Raw genomic sequence first — 24,273 nt, 5'->3', positions numbered from 1 at the left:
AACCTGTCTCACCTTCTGCTTGCATTTAACAGCTAACAGCCATCAGGTGCAATCAGGAGCTCACCGTTGCATTAAACTCAAATTTCTTCCATTTCTCCTGTATTTAATCTACAGTATAACCACACTGTAAAAAAAGGACTCTTTTCTAAAAGGCTGAAGAGCACTGAAGAACAGCCCCATGCTCTCCAAGCCAAAACAGGTATCGTTTTGCAACTAGCTGCAAAGCATGCCCACCCCACCTCCTCTGCTGGGTCTCCCGCTGCTGTGCTCTGTGAGGCCTGGGGGATGCATGCAAGGGGGCAACCACAGACTCTCCTGGGCTGCTGCACCAGGCATTGCTCCCAAAACCATTCCTGGGGCCTGGCTTTTAAAACAAAATCTTCAGGAAGGCCTGAAGGAAAGCAAGGGGCTTGGAAAATATTTGATAGATTTCAGTAGCTGAACTCCAATTTCTTGCCTTTTGCACAAAGTTACCAAGAAGATGGTATCAAGACTACTGCCATGTAAAGCTTGCGCCAAGGTAAGTCAAGCAGAAATTCCCAAGACTGTGCTGGTCGAAATAATGGCTCTAAAGGAAAAAAACTGTATGACCTGAAAGCTATGGCTGGGTATGCGCTGTTAAGTGTTCAATGTCCTGCACTCACAGCTTTGACTTCGCTTTCTGTGAAATAAAGCTCAAGACTTGCACGACATTAATAGGTGAAACGTGCGATATTAACAAATTACTCCCCTTAAGCCTTAGTTCAGCAATGCCATGCCAGTGATTTCAGCTTGCATCCTCCTGATGCCTTTGGTAGCTTGCTCTGCATAAATTCCTCCCTGTTATTTACTGGAAGCTCTTATGAGTGCAGCTGATGGGACCTGTTTTTTTTCAGTGGTGGCAGGAGACACAGTGGGACAGTTACTGGTGGCCTGAGAAGAGCCGTAAGCCATTGACCTTCACGGACTTTGCAACTTTTTGCCAGAGGTGGCCACAGCCTGACTGGGGGGGAGGTGGTGCTCAGCTGGCGGCACAAGGAGGGCTGGGCAGGTGAGAGCCACGTTTCCCTTTAAACAAAGGCAGGGCTGTTGCCATTGCACCAGCCACAAGACGCTCAGGCTCTGCAGTGCTGGCTGGGCAGAACTGCCACCCCACAGTGAGTCTCAGTCACCTTCCTCTTGTCATCAACCCAAGTGACATAAAAGTGCAGGAGCCCAAGGGACGAATGAAACAAAGGCAGGCAGGGCCATGTGGACAATAAACAGTTTATTACCAATATGAACACAGATACTGTGATGCACTGACGTACCATTTTTTTTTATATTGTGATAACTCTGAGACAAAGAACTTGTTGGCTGACAACTAACATGTCTCTGTTTCTTCTGGTGATGCCTCAATACATTTCTGTTGGCAAAGGATCTTCATTTACATTGCAGACTACTAGTAAAATTACTTTGAAGTCATCTATCAAAAGCAAATGGTTCACGTGTGTTCTTATCTACTACTAAAAAGAAAGGTAATACATTTAAATAAGCAATACAAAATACAAAAAAGGCTGACAAATCCAATGTGCAGTGTCAGATGAAATCTAAAAAATCCAGAAATTTAAAATTTAATATTCTTTAGATTAAGACTTTTAAAATGAAGCGAATCCAAGGCAGCAGCAAGCTTCAAAGTGTGCCGAGTCTGCTAATAAAAAGGGTATAAGAACAAAGACAGTGCCGGTGTCCTCTCTCACCATCTTGCATGACCTTGGTACACTTAGAAATGATCCGGTCTTCCTAGTATTCTTAGTACCGTCCCAATGCTTTGCAATCACTATGTTGTACTGATTCTACTCAACTCCTGCCGTATGGCTAGAAAACCAAACCAAAAAGTTAATGCATAACATTATACCCAGTGTGATGGAAAACGCTAAGTATAGAGGTTGCAGAAAGTACGCGCTGGTAAAAGGATGAGTGGAGGGCAAAAGGATGAGTAAGGGTAAGCAGTCAGTTGTTTGTTTGCAAACTGCAGTACTGGTTTAAGAAGTTGCAGCTGTCGTTTATGTGAATGTCTTATTTTGTACTGGAATGAACCAGGGAGGCTCTGACAGCCAAGCTGTTGGGTTGGTACTCTAAGGGCGAGGGTGTCCTCAACTGCAAACCGCCCCAAGATTTTGTGAGCACACAGGTCTAGGGCAAGGGGGCAGGGAATGGATTTAGCGGTTTCAAAACCTCCTCTTTTCCCCCTTCTGTGTGAATCTAAGATGGGGAGTGCAGGGTGTGGACATGCATCTTCGTATGCCCTAATGCAGACTTCAAATAGGCATTTTGCTGTGCATTTCAATAATGGCCCTGAAAAATACATTTAGTCATATATGGCAGAGCAATTTATAAAAAAAGTACTGATACATTTAGTACAGATGCTGTACTTTTCAGTGAATTATAAAAATGCATGGCTATTTGGAAAGCTGTAATTGAGTGAAGTTCTGAAATAGCTCTTCAAGCATAGGAAGCCTACAGAAGATGCTTGGGAAGGATTTTCAGTTTGGTACCTTTGTCCCCTCCTCATCCCGGACCTGTGTGGCCAGCTAGTTGCAAGCAATTTCACGCTCCCTGATTGTGATAAATGGACATGCCATGGGCTACGGGCAGGCCCTTTCTCACCCTCCCACCTGTGAGAAACACCGGCCAGTGAATTTCTCACAAGTTGGTGGTGAAAATGCTTGTCAAGAGCATAAAAATAAAGGATGTAAACACAATGTCACGATCAGAGCTCAGATAAGGTAGATGTTTGTTCTTCAAATGTTGATATAAATCAGAGCTGCTCAGAGAAGTCTGAAAACACCAGGGAACTCTCTGCAGTTCCTAGCATCTTATCTATGGGAAATTAGTCATAAAGATGAGAAAAATAATAATTTTTCTCTTTCTTACCATCAATTATCTCCTCTTTCACTTTGTGTAACTCTCTTACAACTTCCTCCAATATTTCCTGATGAGACAAAACACAAGTCAGCTGCTCAGAATTTCCGTCTACCCAAGTGGAAGAAAATGCAAGTTTAACATGGTTGTGCTTGTCCCCCGCCTCCGCTGGTGGTCAGAGCCTGGCACTACTAACAGCTACATCTGCACTCCCAGGCCAAGGATGCAGAAGCTGCTGGCATATTTATTTGCACATTTCCGTACAGACATCTTGATCAAATAGCAGTGAGATTGTGCTCTCTTGCTGCTCACCAGCTTCTAAGCTCACCCTTCTCTAAGCACCTAGTTACAGAGGAAATCAAAAGACTGAGCAGCTGTTTTGCTTGTACAGCGCATGCATGGGGGAAAATGGGTAGTTCACCAAATCTCGTAAGTGTGAAAGAGCTTTTCACTCACCTGTTTCATTCGATCAAAATCTAAGGCATCCATAGCCACATCATTGCTGCTGCTCACTGGCTTCATCCTTAAGAAATGGAAGAAGAGCACAAAAAAGCCAGTCAGCTCCTTGCCATGCACACTAAGCTGCACACACCTGATGGCGCGGATGAAATCCACCCCACGGCAGTAACTCCCGCGTTCGAATGCTGGACTGGAGGCTCCCTCTTGTGCTGCTCAGCAGTGTTCGGCAGCTGGAGAGCGGCACACTGCTCCCGTTTTATGCAGCCTGACCTCCAAAGATTCTGCTTTCTCCTATTGCAGATGTATTGGAGGGAGCACAAAGACTGTGCTGAAACTTAATTTACTCCTTTATTTTTGGTGTTGTGAGTCTCAGTGACTTCAGACTAGAAAATACTGAGATGTTAAACAGGCTTTACGCCCTGAAGGCAATGTATTTTATTACAGCATTTGCAATTTGCAAGCTAGATGTCTGGTTTTCTCTCACACTCTTTTCTGTACAGCAACCTTGTCTTGGGCACCTAGACTTTAACTGGGTGCTAAACAGTAGAATACAGGTTAGAAAAATATTATAGGGAAAATAATAACCCAGTAATCCTTTCTTTGGAAGGCCTGACTCAGTCAAGTGGAGCTTGTCAATAGCACTGTGTAGCACAGGCACTCTTCCCTGACCCAGAAACAAAACCCATCTGTCCTTAATGGCTAGTACACTTGAGTTATCAGTCTGCCAGGATGGTATTAGTCAGTGAGCTTAACTCTGATGACAGCTGATAAAATAAGGAAGCAGAAGCTGCTTGACTTTCTCTTTTAATCAGTAACACTAAAACAGTTAAAAAATTAACCACGCTATGTAATTCGTAGAAAAGCCTTCAAATACCTTTGCCATAATCTTTGGGCCCAAACTGGGGGCTAGTTGAGAGTCTGCTACTCCTGGGGGTATGCTTGATCTTGCAGCCTTTTCTCAGGAAAATCTTAACATGTCTCCTACCATCTCACAGCTAAGCTGGCAGTTAAGACAGATACAAATGCCATCAAACTAAACAGGAATGCAAACAGGTCACCACTGACCACTTTTGAAACCTGCTCTGCTCCCCACCCAGAAGTCATTCAAGCAATCAAAGACTGAGCACTATACCAGGTGTTAAGCTAGGAAAGGATAATTTCCCACTGAACTCCTCATCCTCCCAGGATGGAATGCCATTATAGAAGACAGGTGGTGAAAACGTGCTGGCTGCTTTACATAGCCCATGTTTCATTTCTATTTGCAAGGAGAAGGAATGGTCTTTCTATATTGATTGGAAACTCTCACGTATTTCCTAGAACCAATGTGTCCCACGGTTTTAGGAGAGCCGGAGGGACTGTATTTTGCTGTAGTAGCACTGGTGGATCCCTCTGAATGTCTGGGCAGGGCACGTTCCAGCTCCAGCATCTTTAACACAACAGCAGGTATGTGCAGATAGTTGCCATTGGCAACTTTCTCTCTGCAGACTATCAGCACTGTCGTATATGTAACAGTGTTAAATAAGGGACATGTCTTTGCAGTAAATGCTAAACATACGTTAGCCTGTGTTCTAGCCCCTCGTTCAGCTTACCCATCTATTTCAGTATCCAGTACTGCAGTAACACTGGGCGGTCCTGGACCAGCACTGGAAGGAGGCCTCCCTTTAGCTGTCCAGCATCAAACTTTATCTTAATCTCTGTGGGTAAGAACACGGGTGGTGATACTGCAGCTTGGCTGTTCTGACCAACAGGACTTCTGGAGTCCTACTATAGGCTTTGTGCTTCTGACACCTGCCAGCTTTTGTACTCTGTATTTCTGAATGCCCTGTCTGTGGCTGGGCCTTTTTACAGCTCAGTGTTACTAACTTACTGCACCAAGCTCTGCTCTCCTTCCTCATGCACCCACTGCAGTTGCATGGATGAAGGAATAACTTCCCTTCTCCTAGCTGCATCTCCTCAGATAATTTCTGCCTTTGTTTTTTAATTTCTGCAGAGGCTGGACAATGAAAACTTCTCTTACTGGCAAGGTCATCCTGAACCTACTGTAAAAAGAAGCTCCAAAACCTGCTTTCCACATGGCACAGAGCTCTGCCAAGCCCATGCCTCTGATTCATGGAGCACTGATGCTTTAAGCGCTTGCTTAAGTGAGATTAACGTCTGTGATGCCCGTGCCCACCTAAGCAGGGGGCTGTTTCCATGGAACAAGCCTTTGACACGACACATTCTACCTTCACACTTTGTGCAGTGACAGACAAAGCAGATTGTAAGAGAATGAGTAAAAGATGTGACAGAAGACAAACATGAGTGAATGATGGGATTAGCCAAACAACAAGCCAAGACAATTAAGAAGCTGGGCTGTTAGCCAGTACCTAGAAGACACGTGGGATTGTGTGGGGCTCTTAGCTTCACAGCTCTTCACCACTGATGGATTTCTACAGCAATGGAATGAAACGAGACATGAGTTGTGCACATGCCATGGGGACAGCGCGACCATCCCAATTGCTAGCCAGCCACAGGGTCACCCTTGTGCAGCTCACCTAGAGAGTAATGAAGATACAGGCTTCTCAACAGAATTGCTCCTTTCCCATGGCTTCTTCCCAGAGTCTAGAAAACAAAAATGAAAAGTTACTGTTTATTATTTGTTCTCTAATGATAAAACCATCCTGAAGTTGATTGTCTTCTACAGCTGCTTTCATTCAGTGATGATGAGTGGCTTAGAAAGATCCAGGAAAGCAGAATTGCTGAATGAGTGCAGTTGCCTACATTATAGAGAAAGCATCGGCAAAAATCTGCTTAGTGATCCCTTGAATTAGGGACTGGATAGTTAAACAATACTAAAAAGACATGGAACTGGAACAGTAGGAGGAAAAGCATAAATCACTTCTATTAAGAAATAAAGGCTAATTGCTGTAAGGCTTATTTTATTCAGTACAATACTTACTTATATTTTAAGTTAAAAAGTCTTAGGCTTTTTGTCTCCATAGTTGGCAGAAAATCTGGGTGTATCTAAAGAAAGGCAGTGAGACCCCCACTACGCAAATCTCCACGGAGAATTTATTTAATGTTGTCTACATTTCTAACTCACAGAACATTCCCAAAAGCTGCACTACATAACCCTTGTTACTGAAAATGCTTACTATCGTCCCAATCTCCTCCTAAGAAAATAGCCTAAAATAAAGTAAATGGTTTCAGAGACTTGAAAGATACGCAACTTTATACACAATGGTTTGTTCCCCTGTGAGGTCCTAAAAAGCTCTTTAAAAAAATTTACGGACACTCCCAGGAAATCTCTAGATCTTGTTCCTCATTTACATGCACCTTTCTCCTGGCTTCTTCCCCTTTCCTTGCAAAGCATGCAAATCATGGCTTTGTTCCAAAAGGAAGCTGGAATGGTTAAATACTCATTCCCTTGGGAGAGAGATTTCTTTCAGCATGTATGAAAGCCAAGGCTGATGCAAGGATGAATCTGACTGGCTTGCAGCTTATCTACTCAGATGCAGTTATTTCAACTCATCATAGGAAAAACATATTCTGGGGGCTCCTTAATTTCACTTAGTAACTCTCAGGATCAGGCTTACTGCAACAAGCTACTAGCTTAAGGAAGGATAACAGTTTGAGACCCAAACCCCAACTGCGTAAGCCAGGAGAGTTACACTACCAGAAGTAAAATAATATAGCTTTTTTCTCTTAAAGATTTAGGTACACAATGTTGAAGACAGATCCTCAATGACATGACTGGACCCTGTTAACTAAACTGGCTGTATTGTCATTTTCTTGGCTGTGAAGCATATAAAATCACCATTTCTTGCTGAGTACAGTTTTTAAAACAGTGTGTACTGGGGAATTTTTCTGTTAGTTACTGCTGCTGCACTCAGAAGTAGGACAATGAACGCAAGAGTCTAGTGGTAGAGGAAAAGACTAGATTAAGAAGACAACTACAACACTAATAGTTTGATTTAATACCTGATGAATTTTGCTGCTGCTGGGCGGGACCTCGTGTACTGGGTGAAGGAGAGGTACTAGCATCATCCTACAAAGAGAAAAACCAGGACATTACAGAATTCTGGAGATGATGCACAGAGTCCTATTCTACTCTGGAGACCAGCTGCAGCAAGCTTCCTCCAACCATGTCCAACAGGGACTGCTGCCAAGGCATGTGCTCAAGGCTATTTAAACTTTAACCTGTCTCTTCCTTTAGCATGGCAAAATAGACCCTTTTTATTTTTTGCTAATAAGGTCGCTTTTTCATGATTCCACTGAATCACTCTCATCCCTGTACACCAAACCAGGCTGAATTACCACTCTCAAGTGCTGGCTGCTGTTGTCTAAACACAAACCATCTGTTTCCCAAATCTAGAAACTCTGATATGGAAACTGAGCCATCTGAAGGTCAGATCCCAGCCTTTTAGCCCAGGACAGCTGCTGGTATCAGTGACAGTAGTCCAGGTACTAACAGAACATAAATCAGTCAATACTCCTCCTAAGTACAAGATTAAACGCTACCTCACAGATTTGGACTCTTTTTTTCTGGGATTAATGTGTGACAGATCATACAACATTCACCCATATATTGAATGTCAATATTATTTAGCAGCCCTCAAAACACACTCAGGCAAAGCATTAACTCTGCACTGTAAAATGGAATTGCATCCAGTTTGACAGAAGATACCTCTGCCACAAAGTATATCTGGAGTAAGATACACATTAAACAGATGTTCTCTAAAACACTTTTCCAAACAGTTTGGTGCTATCAAAAAGTTCGATTGGGGATATAAATTAATGCAGAGCTTCAAGGAGAGAGAAGGGGCAGAAAGGCAGCAGAGGCTGAATACTCAGAAGCTAAATGATGCCTTTAATCTCTGAGCGTATGGTTCATAACCAGCTTTGGGGCAAGATTAAGAGCAATGGTTGCATAGCAGGTTCAATAGGCAAATCGCATGCTTGAAGCATCCTTTGAGGAACATGCAGAAAGTAGCTGCTTCTCTCCTTAAACGGGGCAAAGTGCTTATTCCTGTTCTTGCTACAAACCTTTCAGACTAGGGCAAGACCTGTAGTTTCTGAATGGATTTCCTACTGAGCGGCTGTTACTTTGTCTTTGGAGGGAATATCTCTGTGTAGGTGGTATGAGGCACACATGATGCATTATGAACTTACAGCCATGGCAGTGAGCCTTCACAAGGGTGCTGGCTAGCAACAGGAATGCTGTACGAGAAGCAGCCTAGAAAAGCACCACATGGGAAGGGATACAGCAGAAATCCTGGCCTCTATTGAAACTAGAACTACCTCCCATGCTTTACAAGTTCAGTGGGTAAAAAAGTGGTTTAGTCCGCATGTTGAACTCAAAATCACTGCATCAAGTTCAGTGTAAAGACCGAGTCAAACCAAAACTCTTGTCTAATTGCTTTTGTGAACAACATACAGACAGAACAGTAATGAAGCAAAAGTTCCCCAAAGTTGTCCAAAGTCGATCTCATTTTAGTGTAAGTATCATGATCACATAATTTTAACTTTTGAATGCTCTTATGGTTAATACACTGTTACCCCTTCACCACCACCCGCTCCCCGAGACATGTTTTATGTGCACTCTGGGGTCCAAAGTGAGCCAATTCTTGCTTTGCATACATGTTCACAATCCAAAGTTACACCACATGGTTGATGATCCACTTCAGCTCAGCTGAAGCCACAAATTTAAAATAGGAAACATGAACGTGATCTCAAATGGACTTGCTAGAAGGTTCAGTGCATCTTCTTAACAGGCAAGAATCTACCCTACAATACTCAGATCACACCATGAGAAAGTGCCCATTAACCTGGCTTGGACAGTACCTCACTTATGAATAAGGTGGCAATTCTTGTTTATAGGGTGCTGTTCCCAAGAAAGGTTACATTTCGCTTTTGAACATGTAAATCTGTTCCTGGATTAGCACAGTTTGTCATTGCCTGCTGCACACAGTGACTGAGCCCAGGACTTTGGTTTACAAGGCAGCACATCAATGTATTTGGAAAAGCACAACAGTGACGAGTCTTTCACTTACGTTTTGGCTTTCCTCTTCCTTTTTGTCAGCTGGTTTGTCTGACTGCGACGCTGCTTTCCTCCTTTGCAAAGGAACATGAGATAGGACACACAGTCAACCCTCTAGAAATACATCCTCCACGTGGGAAGGCTGATTCAGACCCTGGAGGGAGTTACTATTTATTTAGTTCATCCTAGGGAATGCGACAAAGGCTGAATGTGTTTGGTTGCTTAGGGCTGGGGCGGAGGTGAGCCATCCAGACCTTGGTGATAGGACTCGGGGAGAATGGCAATATTATGAGATGGTATTTAACAGAGAAACGCAGGGTGCAGAGCATAAGGGAACATGTCGAAGCGGAGGAAGGAAGCACAGCTGGGTATAAAATTGGGTAAGAAAAGGATGGTTTCTCTCTAGGGCTCAGAAAGTGGTGGCTCCTGTGTCCTGCACAGGAGGGAACAACCCAAACCTCCACGGGGGTTTCTAAGGGCCAGCTCACCCCCGCCAGGTGGCTCGGGTTGTTATGGCAGTGATGGCACTATGTTCTCAGCCAGCTTCAGTATCATTTTTCCATCTGTCCTATATCCCCCCATCCCTGTTCCCACCCAGAGAAAGGGCTGTGGCAGCGCTCCCATGTGACAGGACAAGAGTCAGAAAAGCCTTTCAACCCAGGTCCATCCTCACTGGGAAAGAATGGCCACCACTTCTGCTAGCCAAGACCCCTGCTCACTCCAGGATGGGAAAGCTCTGCCTGGAGACCAGGAGTCAGGAAACGAGTACACCAGCCTGGGTTTTCAAATGCCTTTGGTGAGTGACAGGAGATTACTGCTGTTTCAAATCCAATTAAAAGGCAGAAGACCTCCCGAGCCCTGTAGTCCCAGGACTGGCAGTGCTGGTGGTGCCTACAGAAGCTGAGTGAGGACCTGAGACCCCCACTCTGTCCTGCTTCCCCAGGAGAGGCAAAACTCCAAGAAGCAAGTGGCAACGAGCTACAAGCAGTCCACTAGAGCAACTGGACATGAGAATAAAAAAAATGTTCATTGTTCATCTTTGAAGAACACATGGTAAAACTTCTTGGGTGTTAGCCACACTGGCTGAAGAAAAGAAAACCAAATTATGGATTTTCAAGCCCTGTTTTGGGTCTAAACAGTACACAAGTGTGCCAGGTACTGGTTGCCTAGAAGATATCCCATTTCCCATTTTAGACAATTAGGGGAACTGCAGCTCCAGTCTCCACATGGATTTTGGTTGTGATGATCCTTATCCTCACCCACCTGTGAACATTACTCTTAGCAGATGCTTTTTTAAAACAACAGTATGACAGATTTGTCATTTACTCTTGCTTCTGAAGCAGACAAACTTCATCTCAGAAAAAGACCCAAATAATCCCAAGTGGCATCTAGAAAGGCTTCTGAGTTGCAAAACGCTGCCACAAGTTTGTCAGAGGATTTTTTTTTTTTTTCATATCACTGGCAAAAGAAAAGCTTCACTGGATAGACAAATTGCAGGATTTGATGTAAATTTGACAAAAATACAGAGAAGTAAAACACATGCATGTTTTTTAGGACACAGTGCTCTGTGGGAATTATTTCTAGATATTCAACTGCACTAATAATTTTATTCAATCAGTAATAATTTTTATAGTCTTTCTTCAATATTTACTTGATTCTTTTGAGGGAAAAAAGGTTATAACCATCACAAACTTGAGTGAGGGAAGTATTTGTCAGGGTGAGAGATCAGTGTTAGATTTATGTCCTGCTACAAATTTAACTGGGCTAGAAATTATAGCGATTTGTGAGATAGTTCATTATTCTGCTTGCAATTCAGACTTGAACCAAAGGGCTGCTCTCGTGGGAGCCACTAGATCTAGAGAGTGGTATTTTATACCACCTGAGCTCTTAGAAGCATTTTCTTCTGTTACTTTCCCAGCATTAGACACATTCCCTGTTTCTAAGCGTGTGGTTTTCTGCTCAGAAAAGGGCGCCCAAGATCCCATGCTTACCACTCTGTGATTTCTGTACTGAACATGGTCAGTTTAAAGAACAACTTTTTTACCTCCTGGCTGCCAGCCTGGTAAAAGCAACCTAAAACACAGTGTCAGGTTCTTCCTTTCTCCATGGCCTTACACATAAAAAGGGTTTTGCAGCCAAAAGAAGTCCCCTCAGTATCAGTGTAACAGCATGTGCCCAGATTGCACCCTTGACTGACACCTGTGTATTTCCAATGAGTTCCATGGCTTTGTGAAACAAAATTTAAGAGACAATTCTGTTGCTGCCAGCTCCCTGGGAAAAGATTTGCAGCTCAGTTATTTTCAGCGTAGAAGCAGCACAGTGCTCGCATCAGAAAAAGAAAAAAATAATTGGAATAATTGAGTGCCTTTTAACAGCTGGTAGCTTGATACATCACAACTCGCTTTACTGGAGTAACTTTCAGCTAGCCTGTCTGTAACACCCTGAGAATCAATAATAATTTACCTGTCAAGATGTTGTCCTTTTATTGCACTTCTATTTTTGGGCCCAACATCCTGAATGTGCTGCATAAGGAATGATTTGTGACTTCCTTTCATAGTTTATTCTTTCTGAAAACAGTAACTTTGAAATAGATCTGGTAAAATGGCAAAAGCCAGAGAATATATTTATCACTATCTTTGAAGGCTACCACACGGCAGGATCTGCTACAGCAGCTAAACTCTGCCAGGTATCATTGCAGCAACACCTACACTTTCATATTAAATGCTGGGCAATGCTGGTGACTGACTTCTATGCAGGAGCTGTCAAATTGCAAAGCACCACCACAGTGACCCATTGCAAACCAAAAACGACAGCTCCTTGTACCACAATTTGCTACAGAGCTCATGCTAGTGCTTACTCGAAGTCCTAGTACAAACCTTTTTGCCAGTAATTTATTCATTTCTTCCATTAGTCCTCCTCCGCCTCCTCCGCTACTTGTTCGATTGGCATCGCTCTTAGAGACCCCACTGGGGCTGGACCCTCCTGAACCATCTTCTGGCTTAAGACAGAAATCAACATTGGAGTTAAAGACAAGATTAATTTACAACCACACCCTTAATGATTAGTTTCCCTTATTATTAGGAACAGCCTTCACAATCACAGCCCAAAACAAGAGATAGGATGTGTTCTGGCTTGAGAAGACCCACATGGACCGTACTAAACCCAGAAACAGTCTGGGTGAGGCAAATATATCGGCAGATGATGAAAAAACCCACCATGCTGTTTGTTCATGATTATGGTTATGCAACCCTGACCTAAGTGGACACCTATTGTTGTGAGGCCTCACCAGTCTACACTGGTTTTTGGAAGCATGGTGCAGTTTTAGCCACTTACAATGACTGAAAATACTAACAGATAGTACAGTGGTGGATTATGCAGTAGTCATGAAATCCTGGCAACATGAGAACTTGCTAATGAACATGTTCTGAAGAGCAGAAATTATACCAAACGTTTCCTGCTCAGCTTTATTTGCACTACAAACTCACATTTAAAAGCTCCCCTAATGGTCAGCTGCAGCATGTGTCACCGTTTCACACTGGATTTGTGGATCATTACACCAAGCTATGCCAGGCTTTCCCGCAGTGGAGGAGAGCCCATCGGAGAGTCCCAGTGCCATCTCCTTACCCGTTGAACTCTCCTTAGTTTGGCACCAGCCAGAGCTGCTGCGAGCCCTGACACTGACCCATCTTCAGTGCCAGCCCCTTGGCTAGCGCCTGCTGGCAGCGGGGGTGGCGGTGGGGGTGCAGCTCCCATGGGTGGCGGAGGGACTGGGGGGGGTGGCGGAGGTGGGGGCCCCCCGGACGAAGCAGGGATCACAGCAGCGCCACTGGGATGACCAGGTGGAAGTGCTGGGCCTGAAATGCAGAGAATACCAATTAGACATGAAACGCAACCTCCTCCAGCCTGTACGCAAAGTCATGCTCCTGCTCCCAAGGCCATGACCTAACTGCATGACGAGTGATCAATGCAAGGAAGCACCAAGCATGCAGAAGAATGGGAAATGGTGGTTGCATCAATGGTCCATCAACTACAGTTGTGTCCTCCTGTGAGACACTGTCACTGATAAACTAGCTTTCTCCCTCCTCTTCTCCCTGGCTGGGCTAGTGCTTTATTCTGTGCCAAAATCAAAACACAGACAACACTTCCCAATTCATAAGTGGCAGCTTCTTCACTTCTCTCACAGCTTTCTACATGGAGATATGAAATGACATCAGCCAACTCTGTAGACGGTGGTTAACATCAGCTTTTCACCAGAATCATGGGCTACAGCGACACATCCTCCTTTCTGTTGCACAGGTGTGTGGCCTCAGCTGGTCTTGCAAAATGACACGGGGGAGACCAGCTCCAAGCACCTCGAGGTCCAGCCAAGCTTCCCTGAGCAGCAGCCTGTTGGAGGGGCTGGCGGTGGGTAACTCCGTTGCAGTGTTCTGCCTGTCTGTTAACAGGTCAGTTGAACAAATACACCTCCCTGAGGATATTTCCCCATGTTACACTCTCTCAGAGCTCACAGGCTGCTCCTGATACATAATCACAGGTTCAGTTGTTCAGGAAGTGTTATGTTGAAAGACAGGTGGGTTTTGGCTGAGGAACATTTGGAATCTGTATTTAACATTAGCAGCCTGGTTTTCTTCTTATCTAGGTTTTCTTACGCTACTGCCTTATTTCTGTGGTTACCTCTGCTATTATTTCACACTTCCAATTCCATTCTTGAAATGAACCATGGCTGCTACCAGAAATACTTTAAATGTTTCAAGCCCTCTCTGGTTCACAAACATAATAGCTAGTAATTCATTGTGGGTACTGTTAATTGTAATTGCAAAACTACACCCACCTAATTAGAGGCCAGCCTGAGGCAAAAATTGAACTGAGTCAAAGTAATGGACTAATGTGAGTTTAAAATAAGTTTATTGAACTAAGTGGATTTCAAGGACTTATATCAGCTGGAAGACTGAGCCTCCAGTGGTTGCAGTAATATTTTCAGCAGAAAGTGAGAAGAAATGTCTCAGTTTTCTTCCTTTTCTAGGCACGTCATTTAAGCATTATATGTGGTTATAAACAGGAATGGATCCAAGTCACAAAACATATGATCTGAATTGCAAATAGGCATTACTCGTAAGTGTTCTGACTCTGCAGGCTTTAGACAAGCACTAGAAATCAAGACCATATGCAAAGTGGCAGACCCAAGCTCTTGGTCTGCCTGCAATGGAAAAGATTTGCTGGAATAGTTATAGGGACAAGCCCTCAACTTGGTATAAACTCAACCAAAGTATAAATGCACTTTATATGAGGAAAAGAGTTTCTAGAATGAAATAAATTACACAAGCAGAGGGGATTCTGGGTAACTATAACAAAATCCATGTTATCTCTTTTGCTGGTAACAGAAATACCGCTTAGGAAAGAGAATAAAAATCACAACCTCTACCAATATTGCTAAACAGACAAGTCTACCGCAGACCTGGCCTCCAGCTTCAGAAGAGCCCATCCGCTATGTTTGGACCAGCTGAAAATAGATTTTGTATAAAGCTCGCTGCCAAATGCAATTTCACTCTGTTGAATGATAAAAATCTCCTTCTGGGCTAATACAGTAAGAATATGCACTGCAACAACCCAGCTACAGGGCCCCAGTCCTGTAATTCTTGCTTTTTGTCTTGCTTTTAGCTCAGGAGATCCCTGGACCTTTCCTGAGCAATTTCGATATTTTTCCACCTTAGTTTCAGAAATCACATACAGCAGGAGCAGCCTTGGGCACCTCGGCCCTTTTTCTAGTGGTCACGGGCCGTGCCAACGAGGCTTTTTAAGCACCTGAAAGCTAAGGCTTCATACAGGTCGCAACTCGTTCAAAGTCAGTACTTACTCAAGTGGGCAATGGCTGATGAAGTCATGTAAAGAGGGGTCCTCCTGGGCATAGTCACCTCAGACACAGCAGCGGAAGGGGGAGGCAATGGAAGACAGTGTGACATGGACTGATACCACTGCTGTGGAGGACGAGAAGATGGATGGGAGGATGGGGAGGGAGCCTGGCCAAAGGAGCTGGAGGGGCTGGCGATGGTGGGCAGCGGGGAGGAGGGTGCAGCTCCTAGGTGTGGAAAGAAGCACCTGTCCACACTTTTCACCTGGGTCCCAGAGGGGCCTAAAGCAATTTGTTCTTCAGGATAGCCATTCAGAGGTATGTTTGCCAAGGTCTCCTGGCTTGCTTTATCTGTGGGTCCCTTGCCCCTGTCAGGTGGGACAGGAATGACAGGCAGGATGGTGGGACCACGTGGCTGCAGGACATCACCCCTCTGCAGAGGTGGTGCATTTGTGGCAGAGGAAGCAGAAGACCGAGGAGAGCATGAAAGAGAAGAGCGCCTGAGAGGCTGGCGAAAGGTGAAGGGAAAGTGGGAAGGATGGGGAGGTGGTGGAGACAGCGAGGTTCGCCTGATGCCTGATGTTATTATGGTCCTGCGGTTTGGGCAGGCTGGGGGAGAGGAACCCCGGGCCATTGGCAGCTCGGAGGCTGAGTGCCTGTGCAGAAGCTGGGGGGGGTCTCTGACTCTCTGCAGGGATCTGAAAGAGGATTGACTAGCAGGCTCAAGGACAGCGGGTGCTGAAGAGACAGCGCTGGCATGAGGCGGCGGTGGGGACACAGCACCCCAGTTACTGCAGGTGGGAGGTGGAGACTGGGGCTGAGAGGGGGGGGAGCACATGCTTATCTGAGGGGTGGAAACTAAAAGAACAGAAAAGACAAATGAAAAGAATAAGATGGGTATGTGGCACGGAACGAAACCAAGGCAAAGCGGAACAGAGCGAAAGGAACTGTGAAGTAAATGCAAACAGAAACTCAAACAAAGCAAAGAGGAGATGGTGCAGGCACTGGCTTGGGGGTTTCCAACCCTCAGCAAGAACCAGAGGGCTGTGCAGAGCAGGATCCTGGCAGCAGGGGATGGGCTGCATGCTCCCCCCATGGCCATGGGGAGCAGGACCTGCAGCACAGGTAGAGCTGTGTGCTCTGGTGCCAGTGAGGCTCCTCCAAACTTTATGTAAATCTGAGTCAGGATCATGAGCAAGCCCTTCACACCATCATGAGCATCACCCTTGCACCAGGGCAGCTGCAAGGGGCATGCTGAACACAGCAGTGGCCACCCCATAGCCAGGGAGGGGACAGCTAGAAGTCCCTGAGAGCCATGTCCTGCTCTTTGGGGATGCCGAGGCAGGGTTTTGGCTATGTTCCCTATGCAGAATAGCACACTAACCTCTGTCGAAACAGAGTCCAACACTCCTGTCACTGACTAAGGGGGTGTGTGTGTGTGTCTGAGCTGGTTTCACGTCAAAACCTAAAAAGCTGTAACAGCTGAGGAAAAACATTTCACTTCTGTGGCCAGATTAACTGAAAAAACTTCCCCAAAACAAAAGCCCAGACGCAAGATGGCCATCTTGGCTTGCCTGCTCTGCAGTCTACAGAGAGGCAAAGCCATACTTTGTAGTTATAAGCTATTCCTGTCATCGCTTCGCTCAGCTTAGTGCAACTTAATATGCTACAGAAGATTTTCGTAAGCTCATTAAATATATATATTTTTTCCATTAAGCTCACAGAAAACCTCTCACTTCATGACCACAAAATCCCCACTGATGAGCATCTAAAGCTATATTTTCTTCCGCACTGTGGTTTGCTTTGTGCTGCAGAGCAATGGGGAGTGCCTAGCCTGGCACATCCAGCACATGAACCCCATCATGCTTACATCCCCTGGAAACATGGAGTCACTCCTGCGGTGGATGTGCTACCTGCTGTCCTCATGGGTGTGGAAGGAAGATGGCCAGGCCCTCTTGGTACCCCTAAAATCCTCCTCAGCTGTACAAGCTTTGCCAAGCACAAAACCTACCTAGCTGCACCTGAGCCTCTGTAAAACAACAAACCATGTCCAAATGCATGTAAATCTCTAGCTATAAATGCTTCAAAACGTTATCGTAACTACAACCACTTTTAGCAGCCTAGTTCTTGTGAAGCACCACACAAAACCCAACTACAGCCAAAGGAGACAAGCAAGGAGAGACTACATCTGCTTGGTTTGATACGTGCCTGTGGTAGAGGTTCTTCTTTCCAGAGATTCCTGGCGCTGTTGCTGTTGCTCCATCACTTGTCTGAAACAGCAATGAAAAACCCTCGGTCATTAGGTATTCTTTATAATTTTGAGTAAAAACGTTATACATTGAGAAGCACTCAAACTGTATGTCTTGGGTGATGTGAGCCAGATCCTCACAGAAATGCTAATCCCTAGAGCATTAGGGATGAGATGGAGGTGGGTTTGGCTTCACTTGCCTTGGTCACAGCGGTACCATTGCATGCATTGGAAAAGCGCAACTTGAACATTGCCCTGCACCGGCCGGACACCGCAGGGGTTGGTTCATCCATTTATGACAACTCCTCAATGGGCTCTGCACAAGCGATTGTCAGTGCCCCAGGCCCAGGACAGCACAGCAACCATGCGTGTTGTTAACCTGAAGCGTGTGAACATTGCAAGGGAAGATTATAGGGGCGTCTCGCATAAAATGACACAGTCCTGAGTCTTTTGTGGATCAGGAGCCCAAAGGACTTGAATGAAAATATAAGGAAGCTTGACCTGCGTTTAGGTGCTGACTGTACAAAGCCTGTTTTGTCCAGCTGCATGCAACCAAGTTCTTTGCTGGCACTGGACAGCCTCGCTGACCGCCTGCGCCTGCCAGCGCAGCCACGGGCACCACGGCTATGTGTTTCCTCCACAACTGCTGACCACAACATTGCACTGCTGATTTTTTGGCACCTTTCCCCCCGGGAGCTGCTAGCTCCCGTGCTTCCCAGGCCTGGAAATACATAGGGAAATACACTGACCCGGGCTCTGCTTTCCCGGGATGTGCAGTTCCCGAGGTCTAGCAGCAGAGGTCTGCTCTCGCACACTGCAACACCTCTGCAGCTGTCACTGACCCCTGCCACAAACTCACCCTGGCATTGCTCTTGTTAAAAAGATTAATAGCGAAAACCTAGAGTATTTGCCAGTCTTTTTGCCACCTGCATGGATATGGACTAAAGATTTCAGCAATACTAAAACGTAACTCTGAAATTACCTTACTGAAGCGCTTGGTAATAAGGTTTATTATAATTTTCTTCCATGGTTTTGAGGCCAAGTTTGCCTTGAATTTGTTCCACGTATGTTTGAGCCAGTCTTAACTGCATATGGATTTCTTTTTTTTGCAACAGCTTGACTTCATGGTCTGTACAGTAAGGCAAGCTTAACTCTAAGCAACACTCCTATTTTGACTCCTTACGTAATACTTCAGAGAGATCTTCCTGTTACATTTTTACTTGTACTTTCCCGAGTCTGCAATTTTAAATAATTCTATCTTATTTACATACCAATAGAAGATTTTTTAAGAAAAAAGTCCAGAAAAATAAAGTTATATTATGCAGGGAAAAAAAAAGGATGTCTTAATTTGCAAAACAAGTTTCCCATATTTCAGTTCTAATTCCATAGATGGGAAAGGAAAATCCATCATTTCACTGTGGAGGGATCGATCCTAAACTGGTTTTATATTCAGGACATGCAAGCCATCAAACATAGGCAATTTCTGGAAAACTATTATAGTCATCTGAGAAAATTATTGTATGTGTAAAGGGGAAACAGTTTTGAGGAACAGTCTTAGTTGGCCGATTCAACTGTTTTCACTTAAGCTATGATACTTTAAACCAAATAAATAAAAATCTTTACTTCAGTACATACCCTGGGTCTTACTTGATAGCTATGGGTTGAACACGTATGCAACAGCATCAACTGTACTGCTAAAATTTAAATTGTAAACATAAGTACTGAGAGTTTCCTAAGCATACTGTCCCCTACGAGGAAAGAAATATGGGTAAGACGTCTCCATGTCCTTAGAGTCTGCAGAGCAGATACGGGTGCAGGGTGCTCCACAAAGACAGGGTCAGCTACTGCCATTTGAAATCATTGGGGTTCATTCCAGCCCTGTCTGCCCTTAAGCAGAAGCAGTTTATACATGCTAAATGCACCCCTCCACAGGTGCTAAAAGGAGAAGTTCTTACACTCTTCGGAAGTCAACTTTATTCCAGCAGAACTAAATAAAGCCTGAGACTGGCACAAGGCTGCTTAAGGAGTATGCAAGGAGTAAAGCATAAGAGGGGACAAATTACACTCTGACTAAGAAATATATTCTTTCAACATTTATATAAAGGTCTCTAAAAAACCTTTTAAACAGACAAATTTGCAGGGTAGTTACCATAACTTCATTTCTTTGCCTGCTTACAAGATGTTAAAAAAAAGCTAGGTCCAAAATTAGGTCTGCTCTATGCTTAAAGAACGCATCAGCATAATTAAAGCTGAAAATCCTCTAGTGCAGATGCAGTAATATCTGAGTGTATCTACTGGCATAGCTTATTCCAGTCTAGCGGAGCAGAAGAAGCTTTCCTAGGACCATGTGCCTTGTAGCAGTCAAATATTACCTACCCAAAAGGCTTTTACTGTCTCTAAATTAAAAACAATAAATGTGGGTTTTTTTCTAATGTAGTTAAGTTGCTTGCACTTCAAATGTACAGACTAGACACCTAAATTTTAGGTCTGAGTTACATACGGTCTGAAGAATCAGTGACTTGCATTGGTTAAGTGAAGAGCTGGATCAGGCCCTTCAGCCAGGCAGCGGGGACAGGCGTCATCCCCCTGCCTCTGGGCGAGCAGGAGCTCTCTTCTGACCTTTATGATAGCTCTGCTAACCCAAAGTACATCTGACAAATCTCAAGTGAAATACCATTACCCGCTGACCCATTTAATAGTCATACGTAAATCCCTACTGAATCTCAGGCCATTCAGAGTTATTAATAAAGGCACGGGAAACTAGTTGCCCTACACTTACCTTACGTTTTTTTGGAGGGGGAAAGAGAGAATCCTAAGTACCCACCACAGCCTGTGTAAGGGCCTTGCCTTAAATGACCTATACACGGTTTCGTGTAGGGACCAGTCAGAACGGTAGCCTTGGAAGGCTGCCCCTGCAAGGGCAGTCAAACCTACAAACGAAGGCAGAGCCCACTGAGTGCCTGTCACATCAGACCAACGTCTGACAGCTTTGGTGCTGAACCGCCCCTGCAGGTCTGCTTCCACTAAAATCCTTACGAAGCTATTTATTATCTGAACCAAACATTGGGTCAGGTCCTTCGGAGAGCCAGCTGCACTTGCTGATCCTCCTCTCATTACAGAAGCAAAGGCAGACACCTCATTTAAGCAATGCCAGGCACTAAACTTGGAGCAGTAACAGGTCCTGTTGATTTCTGTACTCCAGCGCACTCTTGATGAAGTGAGGCTCACCAGCTTATGCGTGTTATGGCAGAATAGTCTCCAGTGTTTCTCATATGGTAGCAGAAACACACTTGTAGTGAATATAGAATTGCAGAAATACGGGTAACAAAGGTGCGCTTCTTGTGTGCGCAAGCCTGTACTCCAACAAGGAAGCACAAGCCTGGCTAAGCAGTGCTGCTGGTGCGGATACCACCGATGCTGGGCAGGCGGATCACAGCTCTGACAGCGTGGACTAACAGTCAGACTAGAAGACTTTGTCCAGAATGGGATAGGCATGTCCTATACTCAGCAGAGGAAGCTGAAGATACTGCCGCTACAGGGATTTCTACTGCTGCTACAAGAATCTAGGCTGAATCACCAAAACCAAAATGAAATGGGTCTCATAATTTCATTATGGACACAGGCATATAAGGACAGACACTCCTGTCCACCTTCCCTTTGATGTCAAGGAGACCACTCCTAGCGGCTAGAGAAAAGGCCATGTGTAATAATGGCACTAAGTCTGACATATGGGTAAAGGTGAAGGGCGTGACTACACCTTCACTTATTGTCCTGGTTTAGAGCAAAACGTATGCATATGAACAGCATATGATATAGGAATAGCCATACACAAAAATGGGCCAAAACTGTTACTGACAGCGCATATGATCCATCAGATGCTCCCTGGGCAATATGACTGTCACCACCAGCAGGTGATCCAGAATAGGGTAAGTTTAGGCTTTCTTAATGTGCTTGAGGAAACACACTCTCTACAAACTGCTTTTAAATATGTTTGTCTTTAACTCTGAACATTGCTTGTCTTTGAGCAAAGAATTTACCTAGACCTTCAGTTCACTTCACCTTTTAATAGTCACCACAGAATCATTAGCAATAATTATGGAAAACTCAGAATCAGCTTAAAACAGGTACAAGGAAAATGAACAGTGCTTATCGGTGAGCAAGGACTGCGCGTCCATCCAAGTTGCAAACTAGAACTCTACCATAACTGATTAACTCACCTTCTCTGTGCTTCCATTTCATCTGGAGATGGCCCATTCTGGACCTGGCGCTGCGCAGCTGGACCTACAGAAACAATGAGAAAATGCTATTAGAAAAGTAAATGTGGCTGACTTTCAAAAAACAGTGCCACTCAGATTAATTGCTTCTCCATCTTACTATGAGAAAAAAAACTTCACACATTATTGTACTCTCTTTGTCTTTTTTTTTTTAGTTTCCTATTAGACAGATCATCACATGCTGTAAATTTTTAGTTCCATTAGGAGAATCCAATGGCTAAATTGATGAGCAGATTTGTCCAGAAACTTGGCATCATGGTAGCTGTAGAGTACATACTAATCTCTTGGCACCAGTGAAGACCCATAGTGTTGCAAAAGATATCCTGTGGAAGGACAGTCCATCGCACTGGGATACATTTCTAGCTTCTACAGGGTTCAGATCTAGTCTCCCTGGATTATTCTGTGCTTGCACAGCGATTCAACCACAGTGCTGACTTTGTGAGCATACATGCTAGCTAGTGCTGCTCTGATGTCGAGATGGCATCAAGAAGCTACGTGATGGAAGGTGCAAGGAGGTGCAAAATTAAATAAGCCTTTTACAAAGGTGGATTTTCTTTTTACAGTGCTGTTGGTCTTCTGCTTCTGCAGGATCCACATCAAGCTGAGCTTTCACTGGCATTCACCAACAAAACCCATTTAAGTCACATCTCTCTCGACTCTGATCATTTAATCTTTGTTCTTGGACATTTAATCAAGCACACTGACAATACATGTCATTTTTTGAAAGGAGGAATTATTCTGAAAATAAAAATAATTGTTGGTAACATAAGCTACAGTGGTCTTGCATGTGATGGAAGGAGGATTGTTCCATTGATCAACTGGAACTAAACAGACAATAGTTCTATTGAATGCAATAGCAATTTTCCTCATAAACATCACCGAGAAATAGATCAGTTATACGCAGAAAGTTATTATGTCTACCATATTTTTTTCATTATCAAATGCTAAATTTCATCATTTTAAATGTTATCCAACAAGAGCAAATCAGAATTAAACACTTGCAAACCCAAATATATCACTCACAAACCATTAAGGATATTTCTCTCCATTTTCTGTATATGTTTCTGTATCTGAAATCGAATTTAGAAAGCATGACTGTGTGAAAACGGGAAAGATGGCAGAAATGGATTGCAGTCAGAAATTCCAGAGCATTGACTGATTCTGATGTAATTTGTGCATATTTTTGAAACATGTTTAAGGACTAACGTTTGCAGAAAGGAAACACAGCACTTTCTGAAAATTGGGACTATGTACTCCAGTTTTGGGTATCCCCAAAATGGAGCCAGTGACAAGTACTGAGTCAAAAGCCCTGACATTTAAAAATATCTTAGGATTGGGTATGAAGTGAAGACAGTTAACTTCTTTAATGCCTCACAACTGACAACTTAATATTGTTTGTCACAGGCCTCTAGCAAACTATTTAGACAGAAATGCCACATTTTGTAAAGATCACAAGAAACAATGAATGGGGGTGCGTCTGAGGGTGATTATTTTGGAAACAAGCCTTGGGGAAAAACTTAGCAGGTATTTGGGAAGCACAAAGCAGAAGGCTCACATCTAAGGTATTCAATGTGTAACAAGGATGCCATGTTACTGCATGAATGCTCGTACTCCGCATCTTCACCACTGAAGTGAAAGAAGGCCAGAGTTACCCCCGAGCAGCAGTTACAGAGTGAATTTAAACTTCTGACACAGTAGGAAGACAGGTGAGGTCCCATCCCCAACCTGTGGAATTGGACCAGGGTCCCCACAGTTAGCAGTGACACCAGTTTGCTCCCTGGCTCTGGTGTGTGCAGGTAACACCCACCTTGTCCTGTACACATACATGTACCTGTGAGATACTTCAGTAAGCAGACTTCTGGGTGAAAGACTTTCAAGGCTTAAGTCAGTTACACCTCCCTCACTGGCTAACAAATTCCACCATGAAAAGCCTTAGCCATGCTCATCACTGCATATAATTTCATCACGAGAAAACTGCCCTTGTATAAAGACTCTGCGTGGGAAGAGGACTAAAAGTAAGCACCAACATGAACAAGAAAGGCAATAAATCATGTCAAAGTATATAGGAGGCTCTAACGATGCCATCTTAATCTGGTACTTTGGCATAAATTTCCTCTTGGGGCCAAATGCCTAGAAAAACGAGGCAGTGTGGCCAGTTTGACTAATACTAGACATGCAGAAGGAATCAAAGACCAGACTAGCAACACCACACAAAAAAAACCCAACTCCTTTTTCCTGTGGGCACTGTTATGAACTAGATACATAGGTTTAAAACCAAACAAATCCAACCAAACCAATTTGGAAAGAAGCTTAAGGAAATCCTTTTAAGGCAACATTACAAAACGCATCTGAAAGTTAAGATTGTTGCTTTTTATCACCCGGAGCTTTCTCAAGCTGACCTTGCATAGCAGGCAAGTAAATGAAAGATGCATATGCATCTGCAAACAAGTCCATCTCAATTTTCAACACAAAAGAGTCCTAGTTAATTCAATAAGTTTACTTACGTTTTCTGGTATGTATGCGTATGCTTGCAGGATTAAGA

At 44.1% G+C, this 24,273-nt stretch overlaps 2 protein-coding genes across 4 annotated transcripts in view; both read right to left on the bottom strand.

The window, feature by feature from the left end:
• Window positions 1–1,227: 1,227 nt before the first annotated feature.
• Window positions 1,228–24,273, bottom strand: part of EVL (Enah/Vasp-like) — a 157,301-nt gene continuing 134,255 nt past the window's right edge. For 2 of the 3 annotated variants that reach the window (XM_056347057.1, XM_056347056.1), the window contains exons 4-14: window positions 21,675–21,738; window positions 17,418–17,479; window positions 12,986–13,215; window positions 12,238–12,359; window positions 9,375–9,435; window positions 7,303–7,369; window positions 5,877–5,943; window positions 5,709–5,771; window positions 3,340–3,406; window positions 2,896–2,953; window positions 1,228–1,836 (exon numbers count right to left, since the gene is read on the bottom strand). In XM_056347057.1, coding sequence (XP_056203032.1) covers window positions 1,799–1,836; window positions 2,896–2,953; window positions 3,340–3,406; window positions 5,709–5,771; window positions 5,877–5,943; window positions 7,303–7,369; window positions 9,375–9,435; window positions 12,238–12,359; window positions 12,986–13,215; window positions 17,418–17,479; window positions 21,675–21,738 — 899 coding nt within the window. In that variant the 3' untranslated portion in view covers window positions 1,228–1,798. The remainder of the gene's footprint in view (window positions 1,837–2,895; window positions 2,954–3,339; window positions 3,407–5,708; window positions 5,772–5,876; window positions 5,944–7,302; window positions 7,370–9,374; window positions 9,436–12,237; window positions 12,360–12,985; window positions 13,216–17,417; window positions 17,480–21,674; window positions 21,739–24,273) is intronic. The other variant, XM_056347058.1, reaches the window with a different exon arrangement.
• Window positions 13,222–17,411, bottom strand: LOC130152860 (ena/VASP-like protein). Its single transcript, XM_056347055.1, has one exon. The coding sequence runs from the start codon at window positions 16,486–16,488 to the stop codon at window positions 15,205–15,207; it is 1,284 nt and encodes a 427-aa protein (XP_056203030.1). The 5' UTR covers window positions 16,489–17,411; the 3' UTR covers window positions 13,222–15,204.

Source organism: Falco biarmicus, chromosome 7 (genome assembly GCF_023638135.1).
Source record: "Falco biarmicus isolate bFalBia1 chromosome 7, bFalBia1.pri, whole genome shotgun sequence".
Classification (NCBI taxonomy): domain Eukaryota; kingdom Metazoa; phylum Chordata; class Aves; order Falconiformes; family Falconidae; genus Falco; species Falco biarmicus.
The sequence above is the reverse complement of the archived record's forward strand: the minus strand, read 5'-3'. Positions and strand labels throughout refer to the sequence as shown.